The 20,173-nt window shown below is 53.1% G+C and overlaps 2 protein-coding genes across 5 annotated transcripts in view; one reads left to right on the top strand and one right to left on the bottom strand.

The window, feature by feature from the left end:
* The window catches only part of LOC102371085, a 28,140-nt gene that overhangs the window by 5,780 nt on the left and 2,187 nt on the right, over positions 1-20,173 (bottom strand). The gene's annotated exons all lie outside the window — the stretch shown is intronic.
* On the top strand, positions 2,517-9,953 carry NEURL3 (neuralized E3 ubiquitin protein ligase 3). 4 transcript variants are annotated; one of them, XM_025191673.1, is made up of 4 exons: positions 2,517-5,180; positions 6,135-6,629; positions 6,889-6,948; positions 7,629-9,953. In XM_025191673.1, the coding sequence occupies exons 1-4, from the start codon at positions 4,832-4,834 to the stop codon at positions 7,862-7,864; spliced, it is 1,140 nt and encodes a 379-aa protein (XP_025047458.1). In that variant the 5' UTR covers positions 2,517-4,831; the 3' UTR covers positions 7,865-9,953. The 4 variants fall into 4 exon arrangements, with proteins under 4 accessions (XP_025047458.1, XP_025047457.1, XP_025047456.1 ...); XM_025191672.1 differs by having other exon boundaries at positions 2,517-5,099; positions 6,889-7,664; XM_025191671.1 differs by having other exon boundaries at positions 6,889-7,664.

The raw sequence follows: 20,173 nt of genomic DNA, 5'->3' as shown, positions 1-20,173 counted from the left end.
GCTGTGGCATCTCCTCACCTCATGAGAGAAGGGGCTGGAGCTTTGCCCTCAGACGAATGCATGGAGCCCCTTGTAGTGTCTAGTGCTTATGCTGCCAGGCCCCAGCCTGCAGACAGGTGGGCAAACAGCTCTTGCAGGCTCAGTGCCAGCTCCAGGGTTTCAGTTTTGTGCTGCTGGGAAATAGGTTGGCTCTGGGCCCAGCCCCAGAGCAGCTTATCAGCCCTGCAGCCAAGGTGTCCTGGCGCTAAGTACTGCTGAGCAAGCAGCAGAGGCAACCTCCTCCTGTTGGAGGGCAGCTAGCTCCTTGTAGGTGAATGCAACTTGGGCCTTTGCAGGGACGTGGGCTTGGAACTGCTGGGGTTTCTTGCCTGCAGCCTCCGTTGCCCCTGGGGAAGAAGCATGGCAAAGTCCAACTGTCCCCCTGATCTTGTGTGCTTGGGGCCTTCTTGCCACCTCCTAAGTGCTGCCAGCCCTCCTTTTTGCCCCCACTCCTTGCTTCCTGCACCCTGCTCCTGGTCCCAATTCGCACAGCTTGCTGCCCCAGTACCACGTGTCCAGCAGCCGCATCCGGTTCCTGTGATCATAGAGGTCCTTGAGTTTGAGGGAGGCTGTGGGTTTAATAAGGCAAACCTGGAGCCTAGGAAGGTTGGGAGCTATTCCTCTCGGGGGTTGTTTCTCCTCTGTCTGCTGAAGAGACCATTGTGTAGGACTGTCAAGGACCTGGTGACTTGTCCAGATGCATCGCTTCCCCTGTCACTAAGGCTCATAGCCCTGCTGCAGAAGGAGGTTAAGTTAGCTTCACATAGCTTGTTTGTGCTGATCTGTTGGCTGTTGCCTATGGCCTTATCTTCTAGGCTTACAGTCCTTCTAGACTCTGGTTTCATTTTGCATTCAGTTTCTGGGAATCTTGCTGTCCCCCGTACTGTGCCCATTTCTTCCCCTGCCCTGCCTTTTATCAGTCTTTGATCTTTTATTACAGGTTATGGGAATCACAACAAGTGCTATTGAAGATTATTGCTTTAATTTCCTTCTGAGAACCCAGAGTGACTCATTTACTGATCTTGAAAGCATTTGACTGTAGGAGTCAGGCTGGCAGGGTTATTGGCAGTTACCTGATCTGTCCTGACTAAACCACACTGTCCAATCTGCTCTTGAAAACTTCCAGGAATGGAGACTGCCCACCTCTTTAGGCAGCCTCTTCCAATGCTGGACCCCACTCAGGAAGCTCCTCCTCAGCTCTAGCCTCAACTTCCCCTGCTGCAGCTTGAGGCCCTTGCTCCTAGATTGGTTCTCTGTAGCCACAAAAATAAGCCCAACTCTGCCTTTATAATTACCCTCCAGATATTTGAAGGCTGGGATTACATTTCTCCCGCCTGCCCCTCAGTCTTTTCTTCCCCAGAATCAGTGGCCCTAGCTCTTCCAGCCTGTCCTCATCAGTCCTGCTTCCCAGCTGCCTATCATTTGTTGCTCTCTGCCAGATTCTTTGCTGTCTGTCCATGCCCATAAAGTGCGGGGCCCAGACCTCAACTCAGGAGTCCAGTTGAGGCCTTGCCAGTCCTGAGTCAAGTAGAAGAATTGCTGCCCTTGACTTGCAAGTGACCCAGCTGTTAATGTAGCCCATTTTGCTGGGTTGGCTCATATTTGGCTCATGGTTCACCATAACCCTCAGGTCCTTCTCTGCAGCCTGACTAGTTCCCCAATCTGTTGGTACATGCAATTATTCCGTCTCAGGTGCAGAGTTTTGTGCCTGTCCACACCTAAAATTGTAGGCAAGTCGGGCTCTCTGTGCATGGGAGAATGCATAATTCATCTGCTCTGGGCTTCCCTCACTCTACCTGCTCCCTTCTAACTACCCTCTGCCTTGATCCCAATCCTGGCATCAAGATACCTTGTGTTGCCTGATGGCAGTTGTGCTGGGGCTTCTTCCCTGCCCTGTGCCTGGGTGCAGTAATTGGATCTGGGGTGTAGGTTGTAGCTGTGTTGATCTAAGAACATAGGCAGACAAGGTTCCTTGGATGAGTCTGATATCTTTTATTAGACCAACCCAAATGGTTGGAGAATAGTTATTAAGCAAGCTTTCGGGTTCAAAAACCCTTCGTCAGGCTAAGGAAGTTTCAGCAGTTGGTGTGTGGTCTTTCTGGATGGAATGAAAAGTAAAGCAGCCAGCGGCTGGGCTGGTGTGCAGACAAGACAGGTAGTCAGTGAAAATGTAGATTGAGGAGTCAATGGGTGAGAGACAGGTGTGGGGGGGGAAGAGAGAGAGAAGGGGGATGAAAGTGGAGAGATGCCTGGGGAGTCAGATGTCAGGCAGGTATAATGTGTCATAAATCCAATGTCTATATTTAGTCCATGATTTTTAGTATTCAGGAGGTTGATGAAGTGGAGTTTGTAGGCTCATCTCTGGGAAGTGGTTTATAAGTTTCCTTTGAGGATCAGGACTGAGAGATTGGAGAGAGAGTGGTTTTCTTGTGAGAAATGCCCCCACAGGTAATTGGGTATTCCTGTCTTTGATAGATTTCCGGTGTGCATTCATTCTGGTGTGCAGTTGTTGTTTGGTCTCTCCTACGTATTTTCCATCAGGGCATCTGGTGCATTGGATGAGATGTATTACATTTCTGGAGGTAATTGGGTCTGGGGCTTCAGGGCTGGGTGCCCTCAGCTTCTCCAGGCCTGTGCACTTTCAGCACTATACGTCTCCTTAGCCTGAGACTTTAACATTATCTACAGCCCTAACCAGAATAGAACGATGCATGCTGGTTATTGGGGACTTTAGGACCAGTGAGTTTGTGCTTGCTCCAGCCCAACAGCTCTCACGGTTTGAGGCTTGGGCAGCAGCTGGTAGTTTCTTTCCCAGGCCACAGCTCCCAGACACCTAGATTGCTGTGAGAATCCCAGTGGTCACTTGGACCCCGTGCAGCACCCTGAAGGGCCTAGAACCAGGAGGGAGTTAGGGTACCTGAAGAGGTTAAACTGTCTCCTGGTGTTTGGAGATTGGCTCAGGACTTTGGGTCTCCTACAACTTGATGCAATACAGAGCCAGATGGACACAGACTGGGGGCTTTTTGCCTTCCTCTGCAGCAGGGGCACAGCCTCTGCCTGGGGTCTCCAGTGCATTTAACCCCTTGGCAGCAGCAGGGCACTGCCAGGCCTCATCCCCCAATGTCACTTGGTGCAGGGCCAGGGGCTCTCAAGTGTCTCGACCTGGCTGCTATGCTTGTGGCTGGTGTGTGGTGCTAGGAACAATTCGGACAAAGATGTGTCTGGGAGGGTTTGGAAGGGCTTGATCCTGGCTAGAAAAAGGGGCAGGGCTGGATGTGACCCCCGCAAGCACCCAGCCAACCTGGCTGCACTTTAAATATTCTATGCATGCAAATGCTGCAGAGCCCCAGTTTGTTTTCTTAAACTCCTTATCTCCTGCATCCTTGCCCAGTGAGGCAATTGGAATGGATTAACTATCAGCCACCTCTTCTGATTTAACCTGGGCAAACCTAGACCTTCAAACCCTACTATCTCGTGTGAGTGATACCAGTGCAATAAAACACTGATGGAGGCTGCTTGTAGTAGCCAGGCTTTTTGTAAACATCTTTTCCATTGAAGAATTACCCAATTATTTCTCCTTAGTCCAGAAATGAGTAAAAACAAGGAGCTGACCTTCTGTAAGGGGAGGTAGCCTGGAGCCTAACAAGGTTGAGAGCCACCTTGGACTAACTGGCTGAGAGCGCTGTGTGCTATATCCCTACATTTGGCAACTTGCTGAGCTAACTGGATCAGGGGCCAAGAAGGCAACAACTGACTTCATCAGATGCTAGAGGTGAGGGGGCAGCTTCCCTCTTACCACAAGCTCCTTGATAAGATCTCGGGAAACAAGTGATTAGCTTTGATCCTGCCAGCTGCCATGGCGGGGACAGGCATACAACAACATTGCTCTGGTACTTATCTCATGTCTTCTGCAAAGAGCTGGCCTCCTTGGGAACACCTATACCAGCCCTGGCATGTCCTGTTCATAGTGGGACCTTGTCTCAATGGGGTTTTTTTGGTCTGAATTTCAGTAGAGGTGGGGGTTCTCTTTCCTTCCTCCTGCTCAGGACTTAAATGCTGCTGCTATAGAACTGCCTTCATCCCCCGGCTCCCTTCCTACACCTCTGGAAATAGCACCTGGATCCCAGAGGACTGTGGAGGAGGGGGAGGGTGGCACTTAGGATGCTCATGGGAAACTGAAGGAAAACAGGCAATGGGGCTCTTTGGTGGGGTTGGACTGGGGTGGGTGGTTATCATAGAGCCATGGGGCTAGAAGGGACCTGTGGAGGTCACATGGAGTCCAACCCCCTGATCAGCCCTGATCCCAGATAGAGGCTGTGCCCCTGCTGCAGAGGAAGGCAAAAGCCCTGCAGCCCATACCAATCTGACCAGGGGGTCAAATTCCTTCCTGGCCCTAATGCAGTATCTGTTTGAGCCTGAGTGGAGGGGTAAGACCCTCAAGCCAAGACCCTCCAGCTTTGGTCCTAGCAGGAGCATTTGTACACCCCAGGCCCCATCCCCAGCCTGGGCTGCAGCCAAACACCCAGTGCCTCTGAGAAAGGCTTTAAAAAGGACAAAGATGATACACGAGATGTAGTGCATGAGATATGGCTGCACTCACTGGCATAAAAACAGCCCTTAATAGTTAATCTGTGCTTTCCATCTGCTTTCACTTTCACTGGGAGACCTTGGGGGGGGGGGCAGCAAGCCCAGGTGGTATCCCACTTTCTGCTGGCTATGCTGCTTGCTCTGAACCCACCACAGTTGCCACCTAAGAGGCTTCCTGGCCCCATCACTTATACCTGGAGCCCTTATGTGGAAGTTCCAGCCCCCTTGGAGGGGTTTGAGCTTGACGGGGGAGGCTGTGGCAGAGTATTGGAAATCCCCAGTCTGCAGCCCAGGAGGCATCACTGCCTGCGTGCTGGAGGAGGGAGCAAAGGCTCACGCCCACACAGGGGCTGCTATAAGAAGCAACAGGGCTCACGTGGGGCCAGCACAACACAGGTGCCAGCTCTGTTCCTCACCAGGTGTGGAGAAAGTGAAAACAGCTGTGATGGGATCCTGCAAAAGCTCTCTGAATGGTAAGGAGACGGGGAGCTCTCTGGTGCCAGGGTCACAGCATGTTGGACTTGGTGCCACCTGCACATGCTTGCTGCAGCATGGTGAGCTCATGCTGGTGCCCCAAATGGGGTCCCCGGCCCCAGCACTGCCCTTTCTGCCCTTGTTGGCACTGGGGAGAGTCCTGGCTCCTCTGTGGGCCTCTATCACATCTCTGGTCACGCATAGTTTGGGGCTGGAGCCGAAGCTAGAGCCAAGAGCCTGATCAGCCCTGGGCTGATCGGGGCAGCTCAGGCTCCCAGCCTCCAGGGGCTGGGAGGCTCCTTGGCTGCCAGGGCAAGGCTGGGCAGTTGATGGGGCCCCCCTGTGGAAAGGCTCAGGGAATGAGGCTGCTGGGCTGGGGCTCACTACAGCCCCAGGGCTTCTCTGGCCCCCAGCAGCATCCAGGGAAGATCAGGGAAGTTGGGGTCTCACTCCCTTGCTTTCACAGTCTTGCCAGAGCCCATCACCTCTGGCTTTTGGCTCTGTGTGGGAAGATGACAGCTGGAGCAGGATAAGGCTCCATCCCTAGCCAGGAGTGGGGTTTTCCCAGCCTCTAGAGGCACCAAGCCGGCAGCATCCAGCCATGAGCCTCAGCCTCTGTTTGGTCTTTCAAGGGAGGGCAGGCAGCTGCGCTCCTGCTCATACCCGTTCACACCCCTCCTGGGCTCTTTCGTTTTCAGTCTGAGCCTGAGGAAACTTCCTGCTGGAGTTGCACAAACCAAGGGGCTGTTCAGGCTATGCCCTCTGCAGGCATACCAGCTTCCTGTCTCTGGGGAAGGGGGCCAGGGCAGAATCTCCCTCTGGGGCTTCCCCCCTCCGGTCTGCTCCTGGCAGGTTAAGAAGCCAGGAGGCTGGAAATGCTGCCCTCTCCCTCCTGCCCTTGATGGAGGAGTCCAGCTGCTGTCCTGTGTTGGGTCCAGGCAGCCAGAGTCCCCTGACCAACACAGGGTGTGAAGGGATCAGATCCCCTCCAGCCAAGGCCAGGGTCTCACTCCTGCTTATGGCATCTCCCACAGGCCTGGACAAGCTCAGGGAGGCATCACAGCCCCTCTGCTTCCACCCTACCACCAAGGGCTTCCAGATCCAGCTGGATGCAGCACACCGCACAGCGAGCAGGGCTGACACCTTCTGTGATGGCATCGTCTTCAGCAACCGGCCTGTGCAGCTGGGCGAGAAGGTGGTGCTGCGGGTGCTGCGCACGCAGCCCCGCTGGGACGGGGGGCTCCGGGTTGGCTTCACTAGCCTGGACCCCTCGCAAATGATCCCTAAGCACCTGCCCCGCTTTGCCTGCCCATCTCTGGTGCTGCAGGGGCGGACATGGGCATCCCTTCTGCCAAATGCCTGTGAGGAGCAAGGCACCATTGTCCGCTTCTGGCTGGACCACAGGGGCCGAGTCTTCTTTGGCATCAACAACGAGCACCACAGGTTACTCCTCAAAGGCGTGCCAGTTCAGGGCCCGCTCTGGGCTGTCATCGATGTTTATGGCCAGACCAAGGCTGTCCAGCTGCTGGGTGAGTCTGGGCTTGTGTTAGGGGCAGGACATATCTCAGGAAGTTGGTTCTCCTCTGACATAGCCTTGAGACTTGGGCTGGGAGCAGGGGCTTCATCTGGGTGGTCCAGGCTTTGCCTATAGGGTCTGACTCCCTGAAGAGTGGTGCTGGGGGCAATGCGTGCCCACCTTGGGGGTCCGGCTAGATGATGTCCCAGCAGAGGAAGACTCTGCAGACTGACTCTCAGCAACATCCTCAGCTGGGGTTTCCCCTTTTCTAGATCAGTATGGAGACCTCCAGGAGCTCCCCCCTGAGCTGCCCTGTTCCTTCTTCCTGGATGGTGAGTGTCAGGAGCCAACACTTGGCCTCTTTACAGCCTTGGTGAAGGGGGAAGCATGTTACAGGTCATGTGTAAGACCCCACAGTGGCACAGGGAGGGTGGTTTCCCCAGAGATGGCTGCCAGGACCTTGACACAGTTCTGGGTGCTAGGTAGGGTGTCTACATGGCCTACATTGGCTGATGCCTTCCAGCCCCGGAAGCTGTCGTCTCTGGGGGGTGGGGGTATGCTGCATGGGGGTCTCCTGGCACACACAGGCCTCCAAAGCAGTGATGCTCAAACTCACTTCCACTTATGTCCAGTATGGCTGGCATCAGCCCTGTCAGATAAGAGGACCTGTGTGGGGAAGGCTGAAGGGAGGGTTGGAGGGATGTGCTCTATGGGAAGGCTGGGTGGCTGTTCCATGCACTCGTGGACCCTCTAGCTCCTCTGCTCTTATGACATGGGGCCTGGGGAAGAAACCACCCCTCAGCCCCCAACTTTCTGAGGCGTCACAAAGACCCAGGCTAGCAGAACAGAAGCAGGGGCTTGCAGGCTGGGCCTGACTGAGCACAGCCAGCCTTCACCCTGCCAGGCTGGAAGGGCACATTCCCTGAGTCACTAGCATGGGGAGGGGGTGGGGGGAATCCTGGGGCAACACAAGCCTGCCCTGGGCTGTGCTGATGGCTCCTGTTCCCTGCAGAGCCAGCACACAGGGATCGCTGCCACCTGCCCAGGCCCAGCATGGAGAAGTGCACCATCTGCTACGCACATGTGGCCAACACTCTGCTGTATCCCTGTGGCCATACTGACTGCTGCCACTGCTGCGTCCGGAGAATGCTAGCCACTGACAACCGGTGTCCCATCTGCCGGCGAGACATCAAGGATGTGGTGAGGGTTAGCCTGTGGAGGACAGACCTGCAGGCCCCAATCCTCTGAGGGTTTTGAGAGTGCCTGGGAGACCCCTGAAGAGGCCATGCTTGGTGCTGATGGGGATGCAGTGACATCATATCAGCTCTGATGAACCCAAAGGCTGGGTCTGAGATGGCCCCAGTGTCTGTGCCCAGCTGAGAGGGAGCAATGCTCCCTGGTACAGAACCAGCCATGGACTGAGGGCTGATAGGCATGTGGAGATGTCCAGTATGCAAAGAAGCATCAATTTATGCAAATGTACATGTATTTATGCATCTGTAGATATATTAGGGTGCTCTTAAGTGTGATAGATATGTAAAGGGCATGAGTATGGTATGGTATTACAGTATTATGATAACATAACTGTAACTACTGTATTGTTTCATATACAATGTGCATCCTTTTCCCTAGTAGGGAGGGATGATAATCATGCTAGCATGATTAATGAGGTTAATAAACCTCCTGGGCAGTTTCTATAAAAGGGCAAGTCTTTTCCCCTCTTCATTCTCCCCTTCCAGCAGAAGGTGCCTGTGTTGTTTTTTTTTTTGGAGAGGGTGAATATGTGAAGAGGATGTAAAGAGGAAATGTTTTAAATATGTAAATATGCGACAGCTTGTAAATGTGTCACAATGGTGTAATCAGTGTGTGCTATAAATTCTATAAATATGCTGCCTAATAAATGTATATGCTTATGCATCTCATTAATATGCAACTATGGCACAAGTATGAGGGGTTGTTCCTGCCTGGGCTTTCCAGGGGGCAGCTGTTTCTCCAAACCCTGTTGCTTCTTATGGATCTGGGACTTGTGGGACAGGTGCCATCAGCTTTTCAGGGCCCAGGCATGTGTGTGTGATCGGTCAGATCCTTCTCAGCTCAAAGCCTAACTGACACAACTGACAGGCTTAGCATTGGCAGATATACAAGCTGGACCATTTAGTGCAGGGTCCTTCCAAGTCCCTACTTCTTCCAGCTGTGTTCACACGGGAGTCTTTAATTACTGGAAACCTTGATGATGGTACTGGGTCAAGCTGATACAGGTAAGCCAAAATAATTGCAAGTATACAGCAGAGAGGTCTCTGCCAAGATGGCCCAGAGGCCAGTCAGAAGAGCCGGTGGCTCAGCTCAGATAACCAGCAGATTTCACTTGATGGGAAATAATTTATTTAGGGGCGGAGCCAGGAGGTAAGAAACACCCAGGGAACTACCTACTGTATTTACCTGAAGCCAAGACACCCCTGAATATAAGACAACCCCCCCTTCCCTGATTATTAGAACCTTAAATTACATTCTTATTATTTTCTGGGGAAGGGTGGTATGGAAAACCAACCCTGAGAGACCCTGGTCCTTATAAACCCATGTGCCTAATGCCCCTAGACAGGTGCCCCAACACCTTTAACCTCCTGGGTCCTGAATCTCTAGCACATGCAAGTTCCTTGTATTTCACCTTTCCATTGCCAGGGGGAGCTCTCAGGCTGGCAATGCCCAGGGGCTGCAGGGATGCAGGCGGGAGGGTCTGTACCTGCAAGGACACCTGAAGCACCTGATAGCATTTCAGGATGTGCTAATCCTGCAAGGCTGTTCAGAGACACCCTTACCTTTCAAAATACCGCCCTCCCCCAGCCCCTTGTGGTTCTCTTAACCCTATTGACTTTTTGCCCCACTGCAGGGAAGCCTGATACAGCTCCGGAGGCCAAACCTCTCACCAGAAATCCCATTGCTGCTGCTTTATTTCAAGGTGTCACTGTGTTCGCTTCTTGCCTTGGATTTGTTGCTCATGTGCAAAGCTTCTAATGCTGGCTGAGCCGCATTCATGGCAAAAATCAAGCCATCCCTTGGAAAGAGAGCCAACTCTCCACATAACAGGGCTTCAAAATGGAAATGATCAAGGCTTTTATTTTAAAGGCCTTCCACAGTGAAATGGATTTCCTCAGATGACTCGGAGTTTCTCAAAGCAGCAGAAATCAAACTGGGAGTAAAAGGAAGGTGCGGGGCAGCATAGGACCCCTACTGAACAAGAAGGAGCAATGCGTGACAAAGCTGAGCTACTCAATGAGTTTTTTTTGCCTTGGTGTTCCTGAACAGGGCTCAAGATAAGTCTCCTAATGGGTTCTTAAATGGGCATCAGAGGGACCCCAGCCGACAAACTGTCGATGCTGACTTGGTGCAGTCACTTGGATGGACTGGATGTGTTTAAGTCAGCAGGCCCGGATGAGCTTCATCTGAGTACTGAAGGAATTGGCCGGTGTCATAGTAGAACTGCTGGCACGGCTGTTTGAGCTCTCGTGGAGCTCAGGTCAGGTCCCGGAGGATTGGAAAAGGGCCAATGTGGTCTGTATTTTCAAGAAGGGCAGGAAGGAGGATCTGAGTAATTATTGGCTAGTCAGTCTCACCTCCATCCTTGGAAAGGTCTTTGAAAAGATTATGAAGAATCATATTTGTGTGAGTCCAAAGGAAAAAATAATGCAGCAGGGAAACCAGCATGGATTCATAGCAGGTAGATCATGCCTGACCAATCTGGTTTTGTTTTATGACAGGGTCACAAAATACTTAGAGACAGGAGTAGAGGTGGATTTAATTTTCTTGGATTTTAGCAAGGCCTTTGATATGGTATCTCATCCCATTCTCATAAATAAATTAAGAGGCTGTGACATAGATGTTTACACGGTCTGGTGGGTGGCAAACTGGCTTAGCGGTCACACCCAGAGTGGTAGTAGATGGGTCAGTATTGACTTGGAAGGCTGTGGGTAGTGGCGTCCTGCAGGGTTTGTTCCTTGGATCTGTACTCTTCAATATCTTCATCAGTGACTTGGATGAGAGTGTGAAGTGTACTCTGTCCAAGTTTGCAGATGATACTAAATTGTGGGGTGAAGTGCACGCTCCAGAGGGTAGGGAATGATTGCAGGCAGACCTGGACAGGTTAGAAAAGTGGGCAGTACAAGAAGGACAAGTGCAGAGTGCTACACCTAGGGCACAAAAATATCCAGCACACCTACTGACTGGGAAGTGACCCTTTCAGCAGCACAGACGTGGACAGGGATCTCGGAGTCATAGTGGACTCCAAGATGAACATGAGTCGTCAGTGTGACAAAGTCATCAGCAAAGCTGACCACATTTTATCATGCAGCAGCAGATGCATGACAAATAGATCCAAGGAGGTGATACTTCCCCTCTATGCCGCGTTGGTCGGACCACAGTTGGAGTACTGCTGTTGATAGACTTGAGAGGGTCCAGAGGAGGGCCACTCATACGATTAGGGGTTTACAGGACAAGCCCTATGACGAAAGACTGACGGACCTGGACCTCTTCAGCCTCTGCAAGAGAAGGCTGAGAGGGGATCTTGTAGCCACCTACAAATTCATTAGGGGATGCAGCAAGGGATTGGAGATGCTCTATTCACCAGGGCACCTAGGAACAGTGGTCACACACTGACAGAAAACAGATTTAGGCTAGATATCAGGAAACACTTCTTCACGGTGAGGGTGGCCAAAATTTGGATTGGGCTTCCAAGGGAGGTGGTGCTCCCCCCTACCTTGGGGGTCTTTAAAAGATGGCTAGATTGGCATCTGGCTGGGGTCATCTGACCCCAGGACTCTTTTCTGCTTTGGCAAGGGGTCAGACTCGATCTGTCAATGTCCCTTCTGACCCTAGCATCTAGGAGTCTATGGCCTGGGCAGCAGAGGCGGCTGGACAAGTGAGGCTGATCTGATTCCCACTGAATGCTACTCTTTTTCTTTGGACTTGTACACATGTATCCTTTTGCACCCCACCCCCAGTGAAGACCAGAGTGAAGGCTGCAGCTTGTCAAGTGCTGTGTAGAGGTTGCTTGGCTCCCAATATAAGCCTGAGACTTGATCTGTTGAATGAATGAGCGAAAGCCCCACTTTCCACTTGTCCTTTCTAGCTTTGGTTCTCAGCCCAGGTCTGACTGCTCCTTTATCCAGGGGACAAAGCCGCAGCTTAGATTTGGGTTTGGGGGCAATTGTGGGTTGCCACAGCTGCAACACTCTTACCCCTAAGAGTGGGTTGCAGGGGAGGTGTTCAGTGGTGTCATTGTCCCCCTTTGATTCCTGCTCCACCCAGACTTTAAAGCCAAGTGCCTGGGGGAATCAGCGGCCTTTCTGTTCAGGCAGTCAGCCTGGCTCATTATCCACTTTCTTTTTCCTTGTAATCTCCACCCCTTCTCACCGTCAGGTATTAACAGCCCACTCCCATTTTCAGTGGTTCCACTATTCAAATAATCCTTTCTTCTGTAATGGTGCCATGGCCTGTGCTACATGTATTATACAATGAACTGGCAAAGTGCACAATAAATTTAGCTTGGCCACACATGCAAAGTAAGACTGGCTGCAAGTGCAATGCAATTATTGCACCAGTGACTGGTGAATCGTGCAATAAACGTACGCAAAGTCATTGTGACATAAGAAATGACTCTCCAGCTATGAAAAGAGCTGCAAAGTTAGCACTTGGAAATGTGTAACGACTCTAGAGCTGGTTTCTACCCACGTTTAATTTGAATGCACGGCAGGGTCCTATCAGTCAGCCTCTCCTGGGCATGCCTCTTTTCTACTTCACAGCCCTGCAGACACTTCCTCCTCTCATTACCACCAGGGCTTTGTGGCACAAGCAAGAGGGAGAGAAAGCTGCTTTTCTAGGGAAAACTTTTTGGATTCACAGATGAGGCCACTGCTACTCCATGAGACACACCTCCCCCTCTGCTCCCCTTTAAATCCCAGCCCTGCCAGCATCCAGCTATTTACACTCCTGTACCTGCCCCCCACCAGATGCACCATAGGCTAGAGAGGGCTGCTCAGGGATTCGGTTTCCATGGAATATCCAAAGAGCTAACCTTTCATAGTGTTTAAATACAGAATACGTACAAATGTATCATATCTATACTGTTTGAATACTCATACATTACACTAGTTAAAGAGTTAGCCTTTCATAATGCTTATACACATAATATTTGTATATTTATCGATACATTCAAAATGTTCATATAATGTTTAAAGTTATTTTTCATAATATTTATACGTGTGGTATTTACATATTTATAACCTGCATACATTCAGAATATTTCTATTAAATCTAATATAATAAAGGGTTTAGTTAGTCTGCCTGTCCGTAACACTCCAGCCCAACTGCGCGTGTGCCACCGAGAGTGGGAGGCAATTGGTTGGGCAGCTGGGCTACACAGGCCCAAGTATGCGCTGCTGCTGGGGAAGTTTGGGGACAGGGAACAAGCACCAGCCACCCAAGCAGCAGGGCTTGCTCCCCCACCTCTCTGCTTGAAGCCAAAGGAGAGGATCACACTGGTGGTGCCCCCCAAAACAGCCAGCAGGGAGGGGGAGGCAGTGGGCACGGAGGGGAGCAGGGGCCAGCTGGGCACAAGCCCAGGGGCCCCTACCAATTTGGGGAGCCTTGGGATCCTCATCATCATGGAAGTGAAAGTCAGTTTTAAACTCAGAGCTCATTTTTGGCGCTAGGTTTAAAACTGCGGCTTTCACATTTGCTTCCCTAGGAGCTGTAAGTGGGGCCCCTCCACCAACGGGGCTGGGGTCGGCCGGGAGAGCCGCACTGTGCCTGGGGGAGGGGAGCAACCTGAGCTGTGCCGCATCTGAGGGGGAGGGGAAGGGGGCCAAGCTGGGCTGGGAGAGCCGTACCCCACCTGGCGGGCTGGGGCGAGTGGGAGCGGTGCAGCAGGGCCAGGAGCGCAGCACTGTGCCTTTGCAGGCAGCAGCACTGGCAGAGCCTTGGGGGCTAGATTCAGAGATGACCCAAGCAGGAGGCAAATCAGTCTATGCGGGGCCCCACTCCCAGACGTGAGGAGGCCAGTGGCGGATTCTGTGCCTGTGTGTGCACACATTTGGCTGTAGCAGGGGCGGGGATCAGGGAGAAGAGGTTCACCCAGCCTCCCTCACCAGCACTAGGAAGGGGCCCCTCTTCCCCTCCTGCAGCCCAGGCTGCATGGGGGGAGGGGGCCTCCAATTCTGTGCTTGTCTAGGGCCCCAGCATACCTTAATCTGCCTCTGAGAGAAGGGGAAGCAGGGAGCCATGTGGTGCTGGAGGAGGGTGGGGGCAGGAAAATGGCTGGGTGTTGGGCAGGGCAGGGCGGCTCGGTCCTGCCGGTTCCCCATGGGTCCTACTTTTGCTGACTCTTGTCATCTTTGACAGGCAGCCACAAACAAATAAATATTAATTTACTAAATTTTTAGGGGCCCTGTGGGTCAGATAGAACGGCCTGGTGGGCCGAATCCAGCCCATGGGCTGTATTTTGCCTGCCCTGAGCTAAAGGGTTGCCAGGTACATGGAACAGCTAGCTGGCCACCTACCCAGCCAGCCTTCCCATACAGCACATCCCTCCAAGTCTGGCCCACACCCCCCCTCCCCCCCCCCTCCAAGTCTCCCTTCACAATGCATGTCCACGTATCCCCAACAGACTGGCCCAGCCTGTGAAACGTGCTTCTAGCCACCCAATCACAAGAAAAGCCAGCCCTCCAGTCACACGGGCATCTGGTCATTCACCCACCCACAGATCCATCCATCCATCCCTCTCTCCCTCCCTCCATCCACCCATCTCCAAGAGGATGGACGCAGCCATTGATCCATACTTCCAGCCATCTGGTCACAAAAAGATCCAGCCATCCAGTCACAGCAGTACCCACCCACCAAGCTCAGGATATTGTGGGTCAGCCGTGCCCAGCCTCACTGGATTCTGTTGAGGGGACCTCTAAGCGCATCTGACTGGACAGCTGCAATCTGCCTGTAGATACCGACGATGGCCCAGAGCAGGGACCGTACTGGGATACCTTCCAGCAGCAGTGAGTCCCTCCCCATATCATTGATGCTGAAGAAGACCTGGCCCCTGGAGAGAAGCCCACGTCTGCCCCTGCTGCACCACGGATGGGCATGTGAAGCGGGGCAGGTCCTGGGAGACCATCTGAGAGGGGTCAAGGGCAGTGAAGCCCACATGAAGCCCCCGTCCCAGCAGGGCTCCATGAGCAGCACTACCTCCTTGCCCAGCCGCACTGAAGACAATGCCATCTCAGAAGGTGCTGGCCCAACTCGCCGTGAAGCACGGTGCAGCAGCCAGATCTGTGAGCCCTTGGTGGCGGGGTGGAAGCAGAGGGGCCATGACAGGTCCCAGTACTCATCCATCTCTGTGAGAGGCTCTGAAAGGAGGGACAGACCGTGAAGCTCTGGCACTACCAGGCAGATGACTGCTGTGGGGAGCTGTGACCCTAGCTGGGGGGGACAGGGCAGGTACCTGGGTCTGTAGGCAGACACCACAGCAAGGCTGGCTGGGTGTTTGGCACCCAAGCTGCCTAGGGGAGCTGAAAGCCTGAGGTGATAGGCTCCGGAGAGACAGAGAGAGATGGGGGTGAGACCCCCTGCTTCCCCGAAGGATGCTGCTGGGGGCTGGAGAAGCTTCATGGTGGGCACAGAGACCGTGGTGGTACCCCCAGATGCTGTGGTGCCTCTTCAAAACTTGATTTAGGCATGAAATGAATCTGGGCTAGGAGCTGTGCGGGGGGGCTCTGAGGGTCAATGGGGTCTGCTTTGGCCCACACCATGTGACATGGCTGTACCCAGGGGCCAGGATGGCTGGGCCCAGGGGGGCTGAGGGGCCCTGACACCCCCCCCCCAAATAGCTGCTGGCATGCTAGGAAGAGAGACATGCTTACCATACTTCCTTCCAGCTTGCCCTGTTCTTCCGCTGTCCTGGGGATCTGCCACATGGGCGGGCTGTGAAGAGAAGGGGCCATGTTGTGGGCACTGCTTAGGAGCCAGGACCCCCAGGGTCCCTTCCCAGCTGGGCAACTGCAGGCAAGAGCCTCAGCCCTCAGTGTGCCCATCTGTGAAACAGCAGACCACTAGTGCTGGCTTCAGCTCCCAGATCTACAGTGGTCGCTGGGGGACAGCTGGGGAAAAGGGTCCTGGCTCCGGAACTCGCCGAGTGATGAGCAAGCGCTCCTGCCTCCCACACTAATGACTGGATTCAGCCCACAGTGCTTGCTCTGTGCCTCAAAATGGAGCCTGTTAGCTATACCCACTGGAGCTGCTCCCACAGAGCAGGGGAAGGGAGGGACCCCCAGCAGCCTGGCATTGAAGCACCAGCCACAGCCATGACCATCACTGCTACTCACGTGTCCAAGCCTCTCACCTCTCACAGCCCCCGCCTTCCTGGAACCAGGGGAAGCACAGGGGTCTCCCATCTCCTTATCATTTAGGGTGCTGCCGGAGGATCCCATCGCTGCTCTGTGTCACATGGAGCTCGCTCTCCATCAGACCTGACAAGGAGCAGGAGATACAGCCTGAGCTCCTGCCAGCCCTGGTGTAAGCCCTGCCTGCTGCTTTCCAACCTCCATGCATCTGAGCCCACCCACGAGAAATCATCTGCCTTCATGTGCTTAAAGAGGTCACACTTCCACCCAGCTGGGCCAGAGGCCAAGCTGGAATTTTCCTACAGGCAATGGGCCAAGTCCTATGTTGCCTTGGGGGAAAGAAAGGTGGGGGCGAGGGCCTCGTGATGCTGAGACATCAGGGTGTCATCACCCTTTTGGTGGGGTTTATTTTACCGGAGCAAGTTCCTCTGAGCTAGACCCTGGTGTGTTGGGATATTAGGCAGGCAACGCTCCAAAAGCAGCGGCACCCAGCAGAGAAGACAAAGACATCCTCACTACCCAACTTGTTTCCTCCTAATCTGTCCTCATGGCTTGAGGCTCTCATTCCTTTGCCATGGCATGGGGTGTTGGATACAATTTGGGTTCAGATGTCTGTATTCTCGCCCACGGGTCTGAAAAAGCACGGTCAGTGGAGCCAGGAGCAGGGAAACTGAGTCATGTCCTGTGACCACTGGCTCATTTCTCTGAGCCAATGATCTCTCTGCAAATGGAACAGGTAAACTGAGTCACACTCAGTGCCCATTGCTCTTTCCTGGAGTTGCCTAATTAGCCTGGGGTGTGATGGCTGGCCTATGCCTACCCTAACCCTAACATCCCCTCCCCTCCCTATGCCTGGGCCTTGGCAGGCCAGATCTAGCCTTTGGGCTACACCCTTCTGGAGATCATCGAATCATAAAAAGTTAGGCTTGGAAGGGACCTCAGGAGGTCACATCTAGTCCAACCCCCTCCTCAAAGCAGGACCAGCCCCAATTAGATCATCCTAGCCAAAGCTTTGTCTAGCCCGGTTTTGAAAATCCCCAAGAACCTTCCACCACCTCTGGGTAACTTGTTCCAGTGTTTTACTACCCTCCTAGTGAGAAAATTCTTCCTAATATCTACCTAAACTTCCCTTGCTGCAACTTGAAACTGTTGCTCCTTGTTCTGTCATCTGCCACCACTGAGAACAGTCTAGCTCAGGAGCAGGCAAAATATGGCCTGTGGATGTATGGCTGTGGACGTAGTCTTCTAGACTTTAAGGCGGTCTTTGACACTGTCTTTCACCCCATCCTCATCAATAAATTAAGCGACTGTGGCATTGATGCCTGCACAGTTGGATGGGTAAAAAATTGGCTGATGGGGCGCACGCAGAAAGTAGTGGTGGACGGGTTGTACTCAACCTGGCGAGATGTGAGCAGTGGGGTATCCCAGGGCTCAGTCCTCGGGCCCGCACTGTTTAACATCTTCATCAGCGACTTGGACAAGGGGGTGGAAAGCACGCTGTCCAAATTTGCTGATGACACTAAGATGTGGGGCGAGGTGGACACAATTGAAGGGAGAGAGAGGCTGCAACTAGATTTAGACAAACTACAATAGTGGGCAGATGAGATTCCAAAGGTCCTTGTTAATATAAATGTCCTACCATTCTCTGAATTTTGCAAAGAGCATCCAGTGGCAATAGATGCCACAGTACTCAAAGACTATACCAGCTTAGCCTGACATTTCACGGATTTCATAGACATCAGGGCTGGAAGGGACCTCAGGAGATCATAGAGTCCAGTCCCCTGCCCCAAGGGCAGGAAGTCAGCTGGGGTCAAAGGATCCCAGCAAGATAAATGTTCAAACGCTTCTTAAAGGAGTCCAGAGTAGGTGCTTGGGAGTCTGTTCCAGGCCTTGGGGGCTTGAACAGTAAAGAAGTTTTTTCTTATGTCCAGCCTAAAATGGTCTTGAAGGAGTGCCTACAAGCTCATCAAGGGGGATCAACAGCAAATAGGCAGAGTTCTTTTCTCCCCAGCACCACCTTGGGTGACGAGGAACAATGGTCATAAGCTGATGGAGAATAGGTTTAGGTCGGATATCAGAAGGCAATATTTTACAGTTAGGGTGGCCAAAATCTGGAACCAGCTTCCCAGGGAAGGGGTCCTCAGGCTACCTTGGGCATATTCAAGAGGAGGTTGGACAATCATCTGTCTGGGGTCTTGTGACCCCAGCATTCATTCCTGCCTGTGGCAGCGGGTCAGGCTAGATGATCTGTTCAGGTCCCTCCTGACCCTAGCTACTGTGAAACTGCTATTAAGTCTCCTCTCAGTCTCCTCTTCACTAGACTAAATAAGCACAGTTCCCTCAGCCTTTCCTCAGAAATCTTGCCCCCTAGACCCTGAACTATTTTTGTCGCCCTCTGCTGGACTCTCTCCAATTTGTCCACATCCTTTTTGTAATGGGGGGGCCCAAAACTGAACTCAGTACTCCAGATGCAGCCTTACCAGTGCTGAATAGAGGGGAATAATCACTTCCCTTGACCTGCTGGCAACACACCTACTAATGTAGCCCAGGATGCTGTTAGCTTTCGTGGCAACTGTGGTACACCGCTGACTCATTCAGCTTATTGTCCACAGTAACCCTCATGTCCTTTTCTGCAGAACTGCTTCCCAGTCAGTCAGCCCCCACTGGAGAGAAACCAGATGAGGGGGTGGCTGTCTCTGAGCCTGGACAGGCCTATGTACCCCCTCAGCAGCTACTGGGCTGCAGCCGTCATGGAAGAAATAAGCTGCAACCAGCTAATACATGGGATAGAGGCTGGGAAGGCAATGGGCTGGGTGCTTTGACAATGAAAGAGCATCAGCTCCATCAGCTTGGACAAATCTAGTGCCCCCCCTGTCCCACTGGCTGCTCTGCTTTCTGCTCCCTGCCCAAAGGCCCCAGCAGGGGGATCTCAGAGCCCCGAGTAGTCGCATGTCCCAAGCCAAGACAGGTGAAGTGCTGAAGGACTGGGAAAGGCCCGAAGATGGCACACAGGTGGGCACAAGCACACATGTGAACACATTACTACACATGGTTGCCATGTGACATGTTTCTAGCCATGTCTGGCAGGTGTCCCCAGCCCAGGGAGGCAGACCAGACACTGGGTATCACTGGTTCTGCTGCCATCTCTGCAGCCTCTGGGTGTTCCCAGCCAGGCAGCACCCCCTGGTGGTGGGAATGGGGCAATATAGGGAGCTTGGATCGTCTGGACACACAGCAGGGACCCTGGCTGGACGGTAGGGAGCTGACAGGTTCACCCCAGAAAACTGAGGCATGCAGGTACCATGAACTTGTTTCACAGCTCCCTGCCCCACCAGCTGCAATGCTTTCACCTTGCCTGCTCTGTGCCCCCTACCCTATCGGCTGCTGCACGCTTTCCTTTTGTCTGCTCTGCTCTTCGCTCCCTGCCAGATCTGCTCCTCTGCTCTGTGCCTCATGTCCCTCTGCCCCACTGGCTGCTTTGTGCTCCCTGCTTGATCTGCTGCTCTCCTTTCTACCCTGTGCCCAAAGGTCCTGGGTAGTTGCCTGTCTTGGCTTGGGACAGAAAGTGCTGGAGGACTGGGAAAGGCCCAAAGACAGGACATGGGGGCAGGGGGGCACAGGCACACACATGAACACACATTACCACACACGGTTGCCACATGTTGTCACGCATTTTCTAGCCATGCCCTGCAGGTGCCCCTGGCCCAGGGAGGCGGACCCAACCTTGGGTGTTACTGGTTTCTCTCTAATCCCTGGTGCTTTGGGGTATTCCCAGTCTGACACCACCCCCTGGTGGCGGGAAAGGGGCAATGCAGGAAGCCAGAATTTTCTGAATGCAGTGGGGACCATGGATGGAGCAGACAATGCCTTCACCCCCACCCTGGCAGGGAAACTGAAGCATGTGGGCACCATGGTCTCAGTTTTACAGCTCCCTTGTGCGCCCTGCCCCATCGGCTGCTCTACTTTTTGGTCCCAGCCCTATGCTCCTGCCTCAATCTGATGTTCTGCTTTCTGCACTTTGCCCTGTTCCCCTGCCCCATCAGTTGCTCTGCTTTCCATTCTCTGCACTGCACTTAATGCCCCACTGGCTGCTCTGCTTAGAGCCCCATCCACTGTTCTGCTTTTCACTCCCTGCCCCTTCCCTATCCCACTGATTGCACTGCTCCCTGCATTG

This window comes from Alligator sinensis, unplaced genomic scaffold (genome assembly GCF_000455745.1).
Source record: "Alligator sinensis unplaced genomic scaffold, ASM45574v1 scaffold1462_1, whole genome shotgun sequence".
Lineage (NCBI taxonomy): Eukaryota > Metazoa > Chordata > Crocodylia > Alligatoridae > Alligator > Alligator sinensis.
This window is presented reverse-complemented; position numbering and strand designations above follow the sequence as displayed.

Excerpts from the sequence above, each read along its gene's own strand:
- NEURL3 (XM_025191671.1), top strand. The coding sequence starts at position 4,832 with ATGTGGAAGTTCCAGCCCCCTTGGAGGGGTTTGAGCTTGACGGGGGAG. Across the intron at positions 5,181-6,134 it reads CACATGCTTGCTGCAGCATG|GCCTGGACAAGCTCAGGGAG; the intron begins GTGAGCTCATGC and ends CATCTCCCACAG. Across the intron at positions 6,630-6,888 it reads CAAGGCTGTCCAGCTGCTGG|ATCAGTATGGAGACCTCCAG; the intron begins GTGAGTCTGGGC and ends CCCCTTTTCTAG.